A 16,492-nucleotide genomic window follows, 5' to 3' on the forward strand; every position below is an offset into this window, starting at 1 on the left:
ATGGAGGGGGTTTGCTGACTGAATGGAGGGGGTTGTAAGAAAGCTGCTTCTCCTATAAAAGGCTCTTCACAGAAAGGAAATTTACTCAGTCTTCAGTTAGAAATATCTGGCTTTTCCTCCCAGGGCTCTGGCTAGGTTCTTGTAGCTGGGCCGCCATTCACCTACTCCGCCCAGCTCACGTCATTTACTTGAGAGTGTGTATTACTTCTAAACGTATCTAACGCCTTTCTGTTTTAACTTTGAAAATCGCCCTCTCCAAGACACAATGACTGACAAACACAGCGTCGTACGTGCATAAATAGGGATCTTATCTTCAAAAAGCTGCTCAAGACAGAAGATTATTAAAACGACAAGATGGCAACATTCTATCTTGTGAAATTAAGAGATGAATATTTTCAACACATTAACAGATGATATAAGAGCTAAACTACTGCTGTCAGAACTGTGTGGTGGGAAGGTAAACAGTGAGCGCAGAGAAAAGACAGGAAAGAAAGGGTTAAAAAGAAAAGAGAAAGGATTTTAAGGAACTCAAAATATACTGTGCCTTCTCCTCTGGGGGCCCCTGCACAGGTAATTTTTCCTTTACTAGTTATATCCAATTTGTGTGAGCGTGTGCATGTTCTCTGTGTGCGGGGGCTGGGAGTGGAGCTCAGGTCCCCAAAAAGAGAGAGCGGCAAGGCTCTTTCCAGCTGAGCCATCTCTCAGCACACGCAATGTCCTCTGCCCAGAAAACTCCAGTTCCTGCCACTCACAGCTTCTCACCCAGGTACCTCACTGCGGTGGGTCCTGTTGGATTCTCAGAATCAGCCTTGACAGGGCCTCCTCATGTGTCGTCTGTGCCTCCAGGGCCCCTGCCCTCACTGCCTGGGGCCTCACCAGACTCTGGAGTGGCTTCAGCTTCCACATCTGCATCCGTCCCCACTTCAAGGCCCACGAGACCGCAGTTCTACCTACCCCAGTCACCCCAGTGCCTGGTCCAGGTTTGCCAGGAAGTAAATGAATGAAAGAGAAAGCGACAGAGTGGTAGAGAAGAAAAGTGGAAAAGGAGCAGAAAAAGACACAGACTCGGAGAAGGGTCGCTCGAATTCAGTATTTTTATTTGCTGGCTTTTGTGTAACTCCTTTGCATGATAAGCGGAATAAGCATTAGAGGCGAAATCCCGAGACTCAGAGCGAGAGGATCTGCAGGACAAAACAGTGTCCTAAGCCGGACCCCTCGGTGACACGGTTGCTTACCTTTGCTATTCGACTAGCAGTTTCTTTGCAAAACTGAGTTGGGCTGTCAAAGTGCTGGATTAAGTGAGGCAGTAGGCAAAGGATGTTAAGAGGAAAGCCTATCGGGTGGGGAAAAGAGCAAACAAGAACCAACTTTATTGCACAATATTTGGGAAGCCGAAGGCATGTTTAAACGGTCTAGACAAACCCACTTTCGCGTTTATGGGATATCTGATCTTACAAATTTTACCAAATAATTTAACTAACATGAAAAATTATCATTTTCATGCAGAAATGAGCAGTTTCAAAGCAAATGATTGGTCTACATTCCAACAACATTAAAATGCAACTGTAGACCGGCTGAGACTCGACTTCAGGGGCTGTGCGCTTGCTTAGCATTAGGAAGAAACAGGTTCAATCCCCAGCACCCCCGACCCCAACACCCCTAAAAGGTAGATGATATTCACATCACCTGACACCTGGGACGGATCCACCAGCGTGTGTTTCGAGACGGAAATGAGCTGACTGAGGAGGTGCACCGTCATCTCTTGGGTCGACACTGAGGTAAAGCCCTTCAGGAAGAGCTGCTGGAGGCCTGGGAAGTTACTCCACTTCAGCTTGCTTTGCACGTTTTCAATCTTCTCTCGACTCTCCGACCTGTCCAGGGGCAAGTGAATGAGCAGCTTGTTGAGAAGCCGGAGAGCCAGGAGGTATTCATACTCGTAATCAGACTCTAGCAGAGATGTCGCTATCCAGAAGATGGTGGCCATCAGGTTGGTGGGCTCAGTAGTGGGCTGTGCGTCGTACATGCCTTTCTCCCTCAGCGAGGAAAGGCTTCGAGTCCTGGCCAAGCTGCCATTGTGGTTTATCCGGCCGTCCATTATATCCAGTGTGTTACTCCGCCTCCGGTCCCCTCTGCGGTCACCGGCTAAACTTAACCTCAATGAGTTACTTCTTGCGCTACTGTTGTAGCCCACATAAGCGCTGCTGACGGGACCTGTGCTTAGGTCGAGCTGTCCAGTGCTTTTCCTGTTAGCTGCGTACTTGTTCCCCATCACAGGGTCATGGTATGAGGTTCTAAGAGAGAGTGGGCAGGGAGAGGGGGACGATGTCACGTTACTTTTGCTATATTGAATTTTTTCTTAAAAACTGAAAAAGCAACTTTTTTAAAAAATCTGACTTTGTTTCATGAAATTTCAGTTTTGCCTCAACAGTAAAGACAACATTGTATCTTTTGCTGAGGCTCTATTTTGAAGTCAGAGGTTTTAATGCTAGAGTCCTCGCTAACTCTAGAACTTTAAGATCTGTGTTACAGTCTGTTTGTACCATGACTGTCCATCTTGACAGCCCCTCCCGCCTTCAATGGAGCATTCTTCCCACGAGAACCAATACAGATCTTTCACTTCTACATACCCAATGGATTAAAATTAGTTACTATTCTATATGAGCCAAAGGTACACAAAAAGATGGGGCAACAAATCTATGGAGGGAGTTAAGTATGTAAAGATGCATTTATACGCCTTGACTTGCTATTATTAAAATACAAAGGAAACACAGGACTCTAAAGGATAAAATAATTAGCACACTGAGTCAGAAATGCTTGGGGAGAGGTGACTATGTGGGACCTTAAGGATTGGGAGGTGAGGCTATTCTGGGGAGAGCGGTAATCAGGTAAAGTAGGTGTCCTGAGGGATCACCTAAGTGTGACTACTGGTGACACAACAATGGGGCTTTTGGTGGAGCCTAAAGAGAAAGTAAAAAGGTCCCCAGCCAGGACACTGGAAGAGAGCACTGACCAGATCAGTTGCAGAACTTATGGGAAGTTCTCCCTTTCCATGCTTTAAAAAAAAAATTGTTAAGAAAAATGTATGTGCATGGTTGTGTAGACACCTTCAAATGCCAGAAGAGGGCGCCAGATCCTTCAGAGCTGGAGTTTTGGGGTGAATGTGGTTGCTGGAAACTGAAGAGTTAATGCTGAGCCATCCCTTCAGCCCACACCTGATGTCCCCCTTTCTTTTATTTCCTTTTTCTTTTAGACAGGGCCTGTGTATCCCAGGCTGGCCTTCAGCACACTATGTAGCCAAGGATGGCCTTTAATTTCTGACCCCCTTTAATTTCTCTCCAGCTTCCACGGGCGGCATGCAATTATAGGCAGGAGGCACCATGCCATGTTCGAGCCACTACACCATGCTTGTTTGGTTGTAGGGATCAAAACCAGAGCTTGACCAGAGCAGACCTCCACCCGCAGCCCACTGTCTTCGTTCACTGCTGACGTTAGATGCGTCCACGGCCATTCCAATCACATGGGTTTAGACACTGAAGCCCCGGGGCCAGGGCTGTAAGTTCTTACTGAGAAAGAGCAGAAAGCAGGTCGTAATGCTTCATGGTTTCAGCCAAGGTATCGATTGCAGATTCCAAGGTGAGAAGCAGTTCAATCACAAATCCCTGGGGATAAAAAATTTAAAAAAAAATCTAATTAATTATGTTCGGTTTAAAAACAAAACAACAAAACCAAAGCAACAGCAACAACAAAACCCAGAATGGCAATGGACTTCCCCAGGAGATCTAAAAATAGAACCAACCCCACATTCATGTTACAAAACAATTAACTTTCTGAGCAACACGGCTTTGCTAATTGATGAGAACTCATCAAACCAACGACACGGAATGATTAAAACTGCGGTGTAACTGCCATAAACTGCTGAGGCCAGAAGTCTAGGCACACTCTTCCTTCAATATGTACACTGCATCTGTCAACAAATATCACTTTAAAATATATCCTAAAGAAAATGGGGCACATTTACACAATGGGGCATTCCTCAGCTGTAAAAAACAATGACATCATTAAATTTTGCAGGCCAATGGGTGGAACTAAAAAAAACAAAACAAAACAAAACAAAACAAACAAAACAAAACAAAACAAACCATCCTCAGTGAGGTAAACCAGACTCCTAAAGACAAACACGGTATGGACTCACTCATAAGGGGGCAGAAGATAAAAAGCAAAGGAGAACCAGACTACAATCCATAGCTCCAGAGAACTGGGAGTGTAGGGGGCAGGGGAAAGGGTAGAAGATGAGAAGGGAGGAGGGAAGGTAGTGGGAAATATATATATAGCTCATTAAAAACAAAAACAGTTGAAAAATATATCCTAAATCTGACTGCTTTTCTCCGCACCTCCGTAGCCTCCTTGAATGGAACCTACCACTTCAGTCAGGCTTTGCCTCCGACAGGCCTCTCTGGCTCTCCTTGTGCTTAGACAGTACCTAGGCAGCACTGACAGACCCTTCCCGATCACATCACATCCTTTTCTCTTCCTCTTCTCAAAACCTCTGAGTGGCTTTCCACGAGACTGGACTGGTTCTGCCATGCCCCTGCTATCTTCAATATCTGCTGTTTCCCTTAGAGAGGACACACTGCCCGATGCCTGTTTTCTATGCAAAATGTTCTCAAGCCAGATCATCACAGGACTTGGTTCATTTCGGTCTCTCCTTAAAGATCGCCACTTAAGACAACTGAGCATGTGAGTGTGCATGTGTGCGCGCACATGAGTGTATGTGTGAGCATGTGTGGTGTGTGTGTGTGTGTGCGCATGCATGAGCATTTCCTTTCTTCATGGCTCTTGAAATCAATAGCTTATTATTTCATGGCATTTATCATTGAGTAAAGACTGTGTGGGCTGTTGTTGGTAGATTAAACCTGTGTTTCTACCATTTTCAGAACACCAAGATCTGATCTTCTTTGTCAGTGAAGATCCAATAAACCCACCGACTGCACACATTTGAGTTCTCCAGTGTGCTATTTTACTTATCGTTAAAATGAAACTGTTTCTGTTCCCACTGAACTTTATTATTCCAACTCTATTACCCTTTGGTGACTCTGGAGTAGCATCGAGACGGGTGTGTTAACGTATGTGTAAAACGAACTTTCTCTGACAGGCATAAATTACGTGATCTAAATAGGTCTTAGATAGCCAGCAGCAAACTTCGCCTGTTGCTAACCTATGTAGTAATTAAAATAGCCACCACATAGATCTTGCTGCTGCCACGAGTCCTTAGCTCGAGGAGCAGCTGACGACCGCCCAAAGAAGATAGCAAGTTTCTCACCTGTGCATCCTCCCCTGGGTCCCCCACAGTTTCCACGAGCCTGGAGAGGACGTCGGAAAGTGTATCTGCAGACAAGGGCTGCTTCAGTGCCCTGAAAATCTGGAAGGATCTCCCAGCGTAGTGTCGAGAGGAACAGGAGAGGGCCGTCTGCAGAGCGACCTCACTGAGGTGACGTTCCAGGTGTATTCCTTCTGAGAAAACATGGGAGACCACGGGTGCTTGTGTATAACGCAGGAGTCACAGCCAGGGGCTAAGCACTGTATGACCAGTGCCCTGCACACCACCTGGCTAGGGAGACCACACTTAGATTATGTCCAGTGACTGTACTGCATCTGCACTTGGGAGAGATCGCTTTCTGATCTCCAGGAAGGGATCCTGTGGACCAGGCTCTCTCTCACTCAGCAATGTTAGCTAACAGTTGGGGCCAGGTAGTTCACTCTCTAGAAGGATGTCCTAGGCAGCGAGTGGTGTTAGTAACATCCTAGTTACTTTACCAACCCTACAGCGAGGACAAAAGAACTCTAGACACTGCCAAAGCTCCAGAGAAGCAGAACCACCCCTAGCAGGCAAATACCATGTTAGCATGGAATTCTTTTACAAAGATTGTCAGATGTGTTAAATTTTAAACTGCTGAAACCTTTACTTACGTAAGAGGGATTTTATAATTTATAATCTCTGTATATTTCCCTTTAATGCTAGTCTTTCAACTCTTAATTGTATTATTCAATTCTATGACTATCATCCACAAAACTAACCTCAAGATTTCATGGAGAGAAATCTGATTTTTAACTAGTGATTTTTTTCTTTACCAACACACCCGTCATCACTCACATATTAAACAAGACAATCTTTCTAAAAATATCTGCACTGGGGAATGTTAATTATCAACTTTTCGGATGGGCATCACTGAAAATTCACCCACACCGATGTTGTATCCTGATCAAATGTTACTTGGTCTATCCATTAAAGACGATACCTGCATTTGACTGCTTGAAGACAGAAACCACATGCTTCAGAAAACTGCTGAGCTGTTCGGCACTCTTGATGCTGGGGTTCTTGGCGGAAACGTCCTCATGGTTCCAAAGGGGCCCTCGTTTTCTGAAAACAGAGGACGGTGACATACTTTTTCTGGAACTGACAGCCACTCGCTCTTACCTGTCTAGACTTTGCCTTTACACTCAGGAGGGGCAGTGGCTGAATCAGTCAGCTCACAGGTCACAGCCTACTCCTGTTACTTAAACACAAGGACAAGGAAGGGCCTACAGCAAGTGGAGCAAGACAGGGCTCCAGCTCCGAGACAGTCAAAAAAGATGACAGATTAGCCTAACACAATGAGTACTGCGCATATAAAAGGGGCTTTTAAAATTTAGAATCTCTATTTCTCTTTAATGTAATTTCCCCCAACACCTAATTTTAGGACTCTGTCATCCAAAAGGCTAACCTTCAAATTTCATGGGTCAAAGCAGACATACAGGCCAAACTCATACATAAAAAATGGTTATTTACTATTTTATGTGTGTGAATGTTTCACATGCATGTATGTATGTGTATGACCCATACATGCATGCCTGTTGCCCTTCGAGGTCAGAAGAGGGTGTCAGATCCTCATGGACTGGAGTTACAGAGGGCTGTGAGCCACCATGTGGGTGCTGGGAATAAAATCCGGGTCTTCTAGAAGAACAAGTGCTCTTAACCGCTGAGTCAGCTCTCCAGCTTGCACATATACTACACACACACACACACACACACACACACACACACACACACAATCTATAGCCACAGGCCTGGTTTTTATGGCTCTCTGGTGTGAACTTTCCCAGGCACTCTGGCATTGTGTAGAAAACAGTTTGCTCGGCACATCATTAGAAGGGCTTCCTTACCATCACCCAACTCAAGTTTGCTCGAAGCCCTGTGGTTTGGATCTTGCTATGGGACAGCGGATTTTTTCTCCATCTATTTATCTAGTACAGTCTACATATAGCAGACCATAAAAAACAAACATTTGCCGGTTGGTTGATTAGAGTGTTATTATGTATTAGCGCATATAGGAACCCCTAAGAATCACCTATCTCAGTATACGTATACAAACAGGCATTCAAAAGAATGTTCTGGTTGGATCGTAGTTTTCAGTAGACTGCACAATACAGACGTGTGTGTTTCACAGTACGGGATTACAGGAAATCCAGATCTGGCTTACACCGTTTGGCTGCCGCGAGACTAGTTCAACCACAAACAGCGCAGACATGGCCAGAGCTGCGGGGTTACCTTGAGGTAATGAACTCCATGAGGGTTTTGACTTTTCCGTCCTGCTCCACGGAGAGGTCCACCTCGCCGAGGAGGGTGGCGTGGAGGTGTGAAATGGCAGCGCTGTTGTTTCCTAAGCTGATACTAGAGGAGGTAGAACTTGAGCTAAGCCCTGAGTCAGTCATGGGGGAGGGCTGGTAATCAGGTATAAAATCATTAATGCCTGCGGAAAGAGAAAGCCCACCATGAACAGACACGCAGCAACAGGACCCAGAGAATAGTTCCTAACCACACTGGGCATGGCTACTCAGAGACGGCAGGGGACACATGAGGGCACGGGGCAGGGTACTGGACATGGTCGTCTCCTGAATCCCATGAGCACAACTAGAGTCAGCGCTCCGGAGGGAAACACTGTTCACAGTTTGTCACTGAGCCGCAGCTGCATCAGTGGCCCTCTGCTGCCACCTGCCGAAGATCACGGACAGTGGCAAATGCCTAGCAGTCTGGGGTGCTCGCTTTCCCTTTATCGAGACAAGTTACGTTTCTGTGACGAGAACTAGTTTTCAATTTCATACGGAAAGAGCTCTATAATCTCGGCTTCATTTTACTTCAAGAATCTATTTTAATTTCTATCTAATATTTACTTTAAGTCAGTCATTAAATGAACAGTTAAAAGCCAAAACCTTACAAAATGGCAAAAGGATACTCATAAACAACCAACAAGCTAGGGGATTTTGAACGAAAGTGTTTTTTATACAAAACCAGGAAGGTTTCTTCTTCTATTATTATTATTATTATCGCTTTTCAAAACAGGGATTCTGTGTGTAGCCCGGGCTATCCTGGCACTCACTCTCTGTAGACCAGGCTAGCCCCCAACTCAGAGATCCGCCTGCCTCTGCCTCCCGAGTGCTGAGATTAAAGGCGTGTGCCACCACCGCCTGGCTATCTTTACTTTCCAAGCTTCACCATAAAAGCCTCATTAATTTTGGCCTCCTTAATCTAAACTATGGAGCATAACCAAGGGGCTAAAAGATTTTAAAATGTCAGTCAACTTTCGGAAATTGTGAGACGAGACCTCACGCAACATGATTTTTAAACAACAGCAACACCAACTCAAAACCAGGTCCTCAATAAATTAACCACTCTTCATGTCTTCTCCAATTTCTATATTTCCAATCTAAAATCTGCTTGCTAGAGATCCTGAGAAGTAAGGGTCTCAACTATTTGTCCTAATGCGTTCTTCTACTGATTATGAACGACATAGATGTTATTAAAATCCTGCAACTGCATTTTAAATGGTTCCACATGTTTCAACTTTCCCATGGTTGATTTTCACTACTGCGGGATTCCAACTTGACGGAGTATGTCTCCCACTTTATAGCCCGTGGCTTCGAACTCAGTACCTGTGAAAGTATACTCTGAGTGTGCAGTTTGTCTGACTGTCAACACCCTGGGCTCATTGAACTCCTTGTTCCTGAGAAGTACAGAAGCAACAGTTCGGATGTTACTGTTGGGTCCCATCACTATCAGTAAGTGCAGAAGCAGGCGCTTGCAATGTTCGTACACCTCAGGGTGGCAGTGGTCAAACCCTGAAAGAACAGGAGAAAAGCATTGTCAGCTAGAGCGGCAGTGTGCTTGCCACCAAATGAGGGACTGGTCCCACTGCTGCCACTCAAGTTCCTGACTTGCAATCGTGTAGTGTAAGCACGCAGCCCCACACACATGTAGTGTGAGCATGCAACTCCACAGAGACTTCCAATCAAATCTGGATTACTAAAAATAGAATGGAGATGCCATCTCAGACGCGGTTAGAGGACTCCTCGGGGATAATGGTGACCAGGAAAAACACCTATATACATTAAATTCAGACCCAGAGAGTGGGGAGTTCCTCTTAGCCTGACCACAAGCATGTCCACTGCCAAGCAAGCATGTTACCTCCCAGCTTCTTCTCCAGCCCACATGAGCCTGATCCGTATACCCAGAGACTGTGCAAACTGTGGTGGATTCAGTCCAGGTATCCAGAGTCCGTGAACACAAATGCTCACTGTGTCCAAGAGATTTCATGCAACATTGTGTATTACACAGCTTATTTTTAAATTGGTTTTAAGTTTCCTCATACATTCATAATGTGGCCTTCTTCCTCACTGTATAAATGCCTACGGAGAGTAAGGGTAATTCTTTTTGTTTGAGACAGGGTATTATTATGTAGCCCGGGTTGGTCTGGAACTCACAGAGATCTGCCTACTGCCCAGCTCTCAAGGTAACTTTTCAATTGGTTTCATACCAAAAAACTTTATGACCGCTTAGAAATTATGACTCTGCTAGGTAACACCAGATATCCGCGAATTCTTTTTAAGAAAGTGGGCATTCTATTTTGCCTGGCATGAAAGACAAAGCAAATGTCTTTTGCCACGGGAATGAGGTAGGGGCAAGCCCTGTATTTATGTGCTCTCGATAGGAAAACATCATCAGAAGATGGCTACCTTCAGAAGCCAATGTACAAATCACAGAGGAATTACAGATGTGGAAGAGTTCTCACCTGCTACCAAGGACACATGCAGACTCAGCTGTCATCAGACTGTGCCATGGTCAGATGTTTTCAACAGCTGGAATACATTTCCATTCTCCACTCCCTCTGAAAGGCTCTGATCTCCAGGGTAATCTAATTTTACTGAACCAATAGAACCCCCCTGGCAGGGTAGAGTGGATATGTATTTTTATAACAGGTACAAGGAGTCATGGAATGGGCATATGGATAGGGATAATAGAGCTGGAGAAGCTGGGAGGTAACACGCTTGCTTGGTGTGCATGGAGCCCTGACCTTGTTCCCAAGTAAAAGGCAATGGACATGAAGAGAGAGAATGCGAAGAGTTTCATGGAAGCAACAAACAGAGGAAACAGAAGCATTAAGGCACTGATTTCTTGACCTTGTTGACAAGGTGAACAACCCTTTAATATAGCTCCTCATGTTGTAGTAAACCCCAACCCAAAAGTTACTTCAGTGCTGGAATTTCACAACTTCAATTTAGCCATTATTATGAATTGTAATGTAAATATCTGACGTGCAGGATATCTTGTATGCCACCCCTGTGAAGGGGGGCGTTCGACCCTCCCCCAAGGGGTCGTGACCTACAGGTTGAGGACCACAGATCTAACGATTCTCCGAAGAATGAACCAACTTAAAAATGGCCCCAGAGACACAAAAGCGGAGGAATCAGAACGCCTTACCTATAAAGATTGCATGAAGAAGAAGATGGAGGTAGCCGCCCCACTCCACCTTCACACTGTGGTCAATGATGAGATCCGTCAGCAGGATCACAGCTATGTTACACCTGTGACAGCGAGAACACGGTTAGCGGCTTCCCGGAGCGGAAGTGACCCAGAGAAATCTCCTGCTCACGTTCCTCCAAGAGTTGAGTACTCTATGGAAAAACACTTTTCTAGAGGGTAAAAACAGGACAAACAGATGCAGGAGAAGAAAACCATTAGAGTGACGGCTTTAGCTCCTTGCAGTCAAGGGCTGGATTTCCTCATCTCGACTCTTCAGACCTACCGCATATACCACTTGCCCCAATGAGTGTTCGGTACGTGTTTGGCGCATTGGTAAGTTCTAAAAGAATGTAGTCATTGCCTTTGCTGTGATTTTACTTTGTAGAATTCAGGTTAATTGAATTCCAAAAACAGGGCTGACCACAAAGAAGTCACATTTTTTTTTTTTTTTCCAGATGTGGTAACTGGGTCGTAGAAAGGTCAAGTAACTATGCCAGACACCCAGAAGGGCAGCAGAGGAAACGGTAATGTTAACTTTGTGCGCTCACAATACGGTTTTGGATCTCTTAGCATCTCAACAGAGCGGGCTAGTTTCGATGCAGCATCTCAACAAGGACGACCACTCCTACGCTGTGCGGTCAGAGAGTTATCTAGGAAGCTGAAAGCGTTCAGCTGCAACGTGGCTGGTACGAAATAGGAATGACGCTCTAGTCCACCTGTGAAGAGGTAATCCAGGTGATGACGTTTCAGGCACGTAATCCACCAGTGGTGACCAGCAGCCTCCAGCTGGTGGGAAGGGCAGTGGCTCTCCTTGGTTATGCTCCATCACTTTCAGGCGCCAATTAGAATAAAGTGGCATTGAATCACCTATCAAGATAAAATGATCTCATTTTCTGCACCATCTACTGTCTGCCATATAAGCAAGCTCTAGTAAGACACCCACTATTCACAGCATTGGGAAGGGATCTAAGATCATCCCCCACTATCTAGATACACATCTTCTATGGAGACCTAGGTACAAATATTATAAATTGGGGGGGGGGTGTTGAGAGACTGATTTATTGATTGAAGTGCTATCCTTTATAGTAAAGTAAAATCTATACTGACACGTCCCTATACTTCCCTAGTACGGCCAAACCAGGAGAGCATATTAAAACGAAGATGCTTTGAAACAAGTATCTTCTCGTAAGTTATTGGTTCTAATATTTCATGAGACCAGGCTGACACAAACCCACCTCTGAAAGAAATCTGCTCTACCACATGGGGCTGCAGGGTGCAAAACAAACACCTGGAAAAATGAATTCTGTGTGACGTGGATAAGTCACTTAACCTCTCTGGACCTCAGTTCCATGATGCCCAAAATGAGGGGACTGGACCAGATCCTCGAGGGCCCGAATCCAGTTACAACAGACGTGTTTCTGTTCTGCCTTCATGCAGCAGTGCTCCTCGGTTATGATGGATCACTTTGGAAGTGTAAGAGAAAACCTCTTGAAAAAAATGTGGATCCATAAGATAAGCAAATCTGTTTAGAGAACAGACCCATCTAATGTCTGTTCTCTGAACACTTTTGGGGGGGGGGCAGGGTATCTCTGTATAGCCCTGGCTGCCCTGGACCAGGCTAGCCTTCAAGCCAGAGATCCACCTGCCTCTGACTCCCATGTGCTGGGATTAAAGGCGTGCGCCACCACCTCCTGGCTCTCTGACACATCTTGAGAATGAATTCTATAACACCTAACACAAAAAAACCTTCAAGCTTACTATGCCTTAATAAATTCATTCCTTAAGATAAAGATGCCTCTGATCACATTAGAACTAGTGGCAGTCAAATACAGCATTCTAAAACAATTTCTTGGAGAAACCAAACTCATTAACATTAACACAGTTAACAATATAAGTCACCAAAATCTAAAGAGCATCGAGAATTGGTTACTTTTTTCCTCTTCGTAAGACCCTCCGGAGCTGCTACTGTATCGAGACTCCAGTCTGTGATGTTGCCGGTTTAAATGACTGTTCAGTCCACTGTAGATGTCCAGGTGAACATAGCTGTGGGAAGGACCACGGGAGTCATGCACAGATCATAGTGATGTGGCATTTCCACCTAACCATTCACTGTTGTGGAATATTATTTTAACTAGGCAAAGATGTGTTACATTTGTTTATACTATGGAATATTATTTTAACTGGGCAAAGATGTGTTACATTTGTTTATATTATGGAATATTACTTAACTGTGTAAAGGTGTGTTACATCTGTTTATGGTGTATTTGTTTAACGATATAAGGATGTGAGTTGAATTATGTAAATATAAGTTAAACCTGTTTCACCTTGCCTGCCTAAGGTACCTGATTGGTCTAATAAAGAGTTGAACAACCAATAGCTAGGCAGAGAAAGGATAGGTGGGGCTAGCAGGCTGAGAGAATAAACAGGAGAAATCTAGGCTCAAGAAAGAAGAAACAAGAGGAGGAGGAGGAAGAGAGAATGAGGGAGATACCGCTAGCCAGCAGACATAGAGGAGTGAAAGTAAGATACACAGAAATGGGGCTAGAGGCATGGCTCAGTGGTTAAGAGAACTGACTTCCCTTCCAGAGGACCTAGGTTCAATTCCCAGCACCCACATGACAGCTCACAGCTGTCTATAACTCCTGTTCAGGGGATCTGATTCCCAAATACAGCTATGCTTGCAGGCAAAACACCAATGTGTGTATATAAAATAAAAATCTTTAAAAAAAGAAGAGATACAGAAGAAAGGTAATGAGCCCTGAGGCAAAGGCAGATAAAGACAAACAGGTTAATTTAAGTTAAAACAACTAGCCCGAAATAAACCTAACCTAACCTAACCTAGGCCAAGCATTCCAAGTCTCTGTATCATGATTTGGGAGCTGGTTGGTGGCCCAAAAGAAAAAGTCAGGTACAATTCACTTCGTTTTTTTCTTGGTTTGTGTATGTGTGTGTGTGGAGGCTGGAGGCTGACCCTGGCTGTCTTCCTCACTGGCTCTCCACTTTCTTTACTGACCGGGTCTTGCCCCGGTGGCTACTCTCAGGGATCCCTTTTCTCCCCCCTACTCCCCACCCCGAGCACGAGAGTGACCGGACGGCTGCCATGGCTGCATGGCTTTAATGAGGTCTGAGAACCTCTTCCCTAATCCACATGTGTGGCAAGTGCCTTATGCATCAAGCCATCCCTTCATTCCCTTGATGTCTTACTTTCTATGTGCAGAAGGAGCACTTTATACAAATTATCACCACAAGGCACACACCAATTTCTGCTTTATAATTCCAAAACTGAAGCTCTCAATTATTCCCCTCTAAGCACCCCATCATGTGGGGAGCCTGGTGAGAGCTAGGTATAGAAACAGGCAGAGTAAATACTTGCAAAAATCTCTGGAGATAGTAACATTCACCCTTCATATCAAAAAGTCTAGGGGGCTGAGGAGCCAATGTGAAAATGTTCAAGTATGGAAATGCATGCATCACTGGAATATTAGCACGAAGTATTACGCATTCTGAGAGGAAATTACCACATTCTCAGAGACAGAAGTACTTACCTCTCTTCAAAGTTCTCCTTTAGGGCCTTATTGTCAGCACTGCCCTCAGTGGGAGCTACCATTGTATTGCTACTGGAAGTAGTTCCTGTCATCAAAGACAAAAGAGCACCTGTCAGCTGAGGAGAATAATAAACATTTCAATCAATCTGCCACTGGCACGAAAGCAAGGTGAGGAGATGCTCACCATGACCACCATATTCGACTGTGTCAGAACAAACAGGGATGGTGGGTGTGGGAGGGAGGGATGGCTCAGTGGGTAGAGCACCTACTACCAAGTCTGACAACCTGAGTTTGACCCCAGAGACCCACAAGGTGGAAGGAGAAAGACCAATTTTTGCAAGCTGTACTCTGACCTCCAAATGAACACCATGGCATGCCTGTTTCCCTACTGAGACTATAAAGAATCGTAATACAAAAAGGTTAATAAATGGGTAAGAAATTGTTACGAAGACAGGGAGTGGAGGAAATGAAGAGGCTTCTAGACTGTTGTCGAAACAGTGCAACCAGAGCTGTCTGAAAAATCTATGTTAAAAGTAGTCATTTTCCAAAATGTAACTCTACGACATTTGTAGCTGGTGGCCGTCTTCCCACTACTGAGAGTGAATCAAGACTTCTTGACTGGGGCACACGGATCATAGCTGAGAAAGAAACACTTCCTGGATGACCAGGGGTGGAGGCTAGATGAAAAGCTCACACTAGATTTTGGCACTGCACCACCCTGCAGCCCTCAGAGCCACAGACAACCCAAACGTGCCCACGTCCTTTCTCTCGGGAGTGCTCAGAACTCTTTCTGGGAGGTCTGGTCCACCCAGGAGATAAGGTATCACACGCTGAGGTAGACATTAGCAAGACAGTCACCTGACAACAACGCTATGCTTCTCCTCTACACTCCCAGAGCTTTCAAAGGCCTGACACTGCACCCTGCTAAGAGGCAGACCAGGAGTCAACATCTCGAGGAAAGAGTTGCTTTGCATTAAAACTGCTGAACTTATTCCAGGTGATTCAGAATTAACTCTGTTATTTATTTAATTACAAGGAATAATTAGAAATAGAAATCATCCCTTATATATAACACATACCAGATCCCATATGGGTCTACCAGGCTCTCTAGCAGAACTTATACCCCATTCCCAAAAGAGTACACAATTTCCCTCTGTAATAGTGAGAATCCTTACGTTATTCAATTTCTTTACGCATGCAGGATTTTCCAATCTCAGACCAATCACCGAACATGCCTACTATTTGATTTTGTTTTATCTGTAATGCAATTTAAAGACACAAACTCCCTTGAAGAAGCACACGTGGGCAGAGAGAGCATTGTTTCCACAGACGCAGCGCAGCGGGTGCCGCTCACCTGAGGTGGCTGAAGGGATTTTGCAGCTGGAAGTGATGCGGTAGTAGGGCGGGTTGTCCATGTGCGTGACGCCCGAGCTGACGGGGTCTGTGAGCTGAAGCTCCCCGACCAGTTCCTCCAGCAGCTGCATCGTTTTGTCTCTTCCCAGATAAACGATGACTTTCTTCACCTGCCCAGGAGGAAGCATCCAGGAGGAAAAAAAAAAAAACAACAACTTTTTAATCTCGTGGCTTGCTCTAGAGGCCATGAATCTTAAATTCACTCATTTGTTTGTTTGTTTGTTTTTATGTGTATGCACAGGCTCTGGTGAGTGTACAAGCACCGTGTTAATGCACTGTACCATGCGGAGGCCAGAAGAGGGCACCGGGTCCCCTGGAATTGGAGGTACAGTTGGTTGTGGACTACCTTGTTGGTGCAAGAGCAATAAGAGCCCTTAGTCCTGAGCCATCTATTCCCCATTGAGACACATTTTTGTTGTTTGTTGTTGTTTTTTAAAAAACTCTTTGTGGAAGATGAGTAAGCACAAGAAGAATGGGAAAGGGGTGAGGTGCTTTTCTGTAAAAACTTCTTCATTAATGGACAAAGCCTTGGGTTGGAGTGTCCTGTGACTGCTACACACCCAGCCTTCCTGGCAAGTGTCTAACTTCCACTCGCTCTTCCTCCTACAGACCTCGGAGTCTTTTTAACATGGAGGAAGTGGAAGCAGAAGTGGGGAAGAGCATCAGTCCATCACTACACCATCCTGGGGGAAGAGCATCA

At 45.0% G+C, this 16,492-nt stretch overlaps 1 protein-coding gene across 9 annotated transcripts in view; it reads right to left on the minus strand.

Moving 5' to 3' along the window:
* The window catches only part of Fryl (FRY like transcription coactivator), a 219,096-nt gene that overhangs the window by 33,192 nt on the left and 169,412 nt on the right, over positions 1-16,492 (minus strand). For 6 of the 9 annotated variants that reach the window (XM_026785300.1, XM_026785299.1, XM_026785298.1 and 3 more), the window contains 12 exons: positions 15,734-15,902; positions 14,380-14,464; positions 12,765-12,877; positions 11,551-11,701; positions 10,793-10,896; positions 8,968-9,153; positions 7,586-7,787; positions 6,297-6,418; positions 5,321-5,511; positions 3,565-3,659; positions 1,687-2,291; positions 1,236-1,333 (listed from right to left, as the gene is read on the minus strand). In XM_026785300.1, the coding sequence (XP_026641101.1) occupies positions 1,236-1,333; positions 1,687-2,291; positions 3,565-3,659; positions 5,321-5,511; positions 6,297-6,418; positions 7,586-7,787; positions 8,968-9,153; positions 10,793-10,896; positions 11,551-11,701; positions 12,765-12,877; positions 14,380-14,464; positions 15,734-15,902 (2,121 nt within the window). The remainder of the gene's footprint in view (positions 1-1,235; positions 1,334-1,686; positions 2,292-3,564; positions 3,660-5,320; positions 5,512-6,296; positions 6,419-7,585; positions 7,788-8,967; positions 9,154-10,792; positions 10,897-11,550; positions 11,702-12,764; positions 12,878-14,379; positions 14,465-15,733; positions 15,903-16,492) is intronic. The other 3 variants (XM_026785301.1, XM_026785297.1, XM_026785295.1) reach the window with 1 other exon arrangement.

This window comes from Microtus ochrogaster, linkage group LG1 (genome assembly GCF_000317375.1).
Source record: "Microtus ochrogaster isolate Prairie Vole_2 linkage group LG1, MicOch1.0, whole genome shotgun sequence".
Lineage (NCBI taxonomy): Eukaryota > Metazoa > Chordata > Mammalia > Rodentia > Cricetidae > Microtus > Microtus ochrogaster.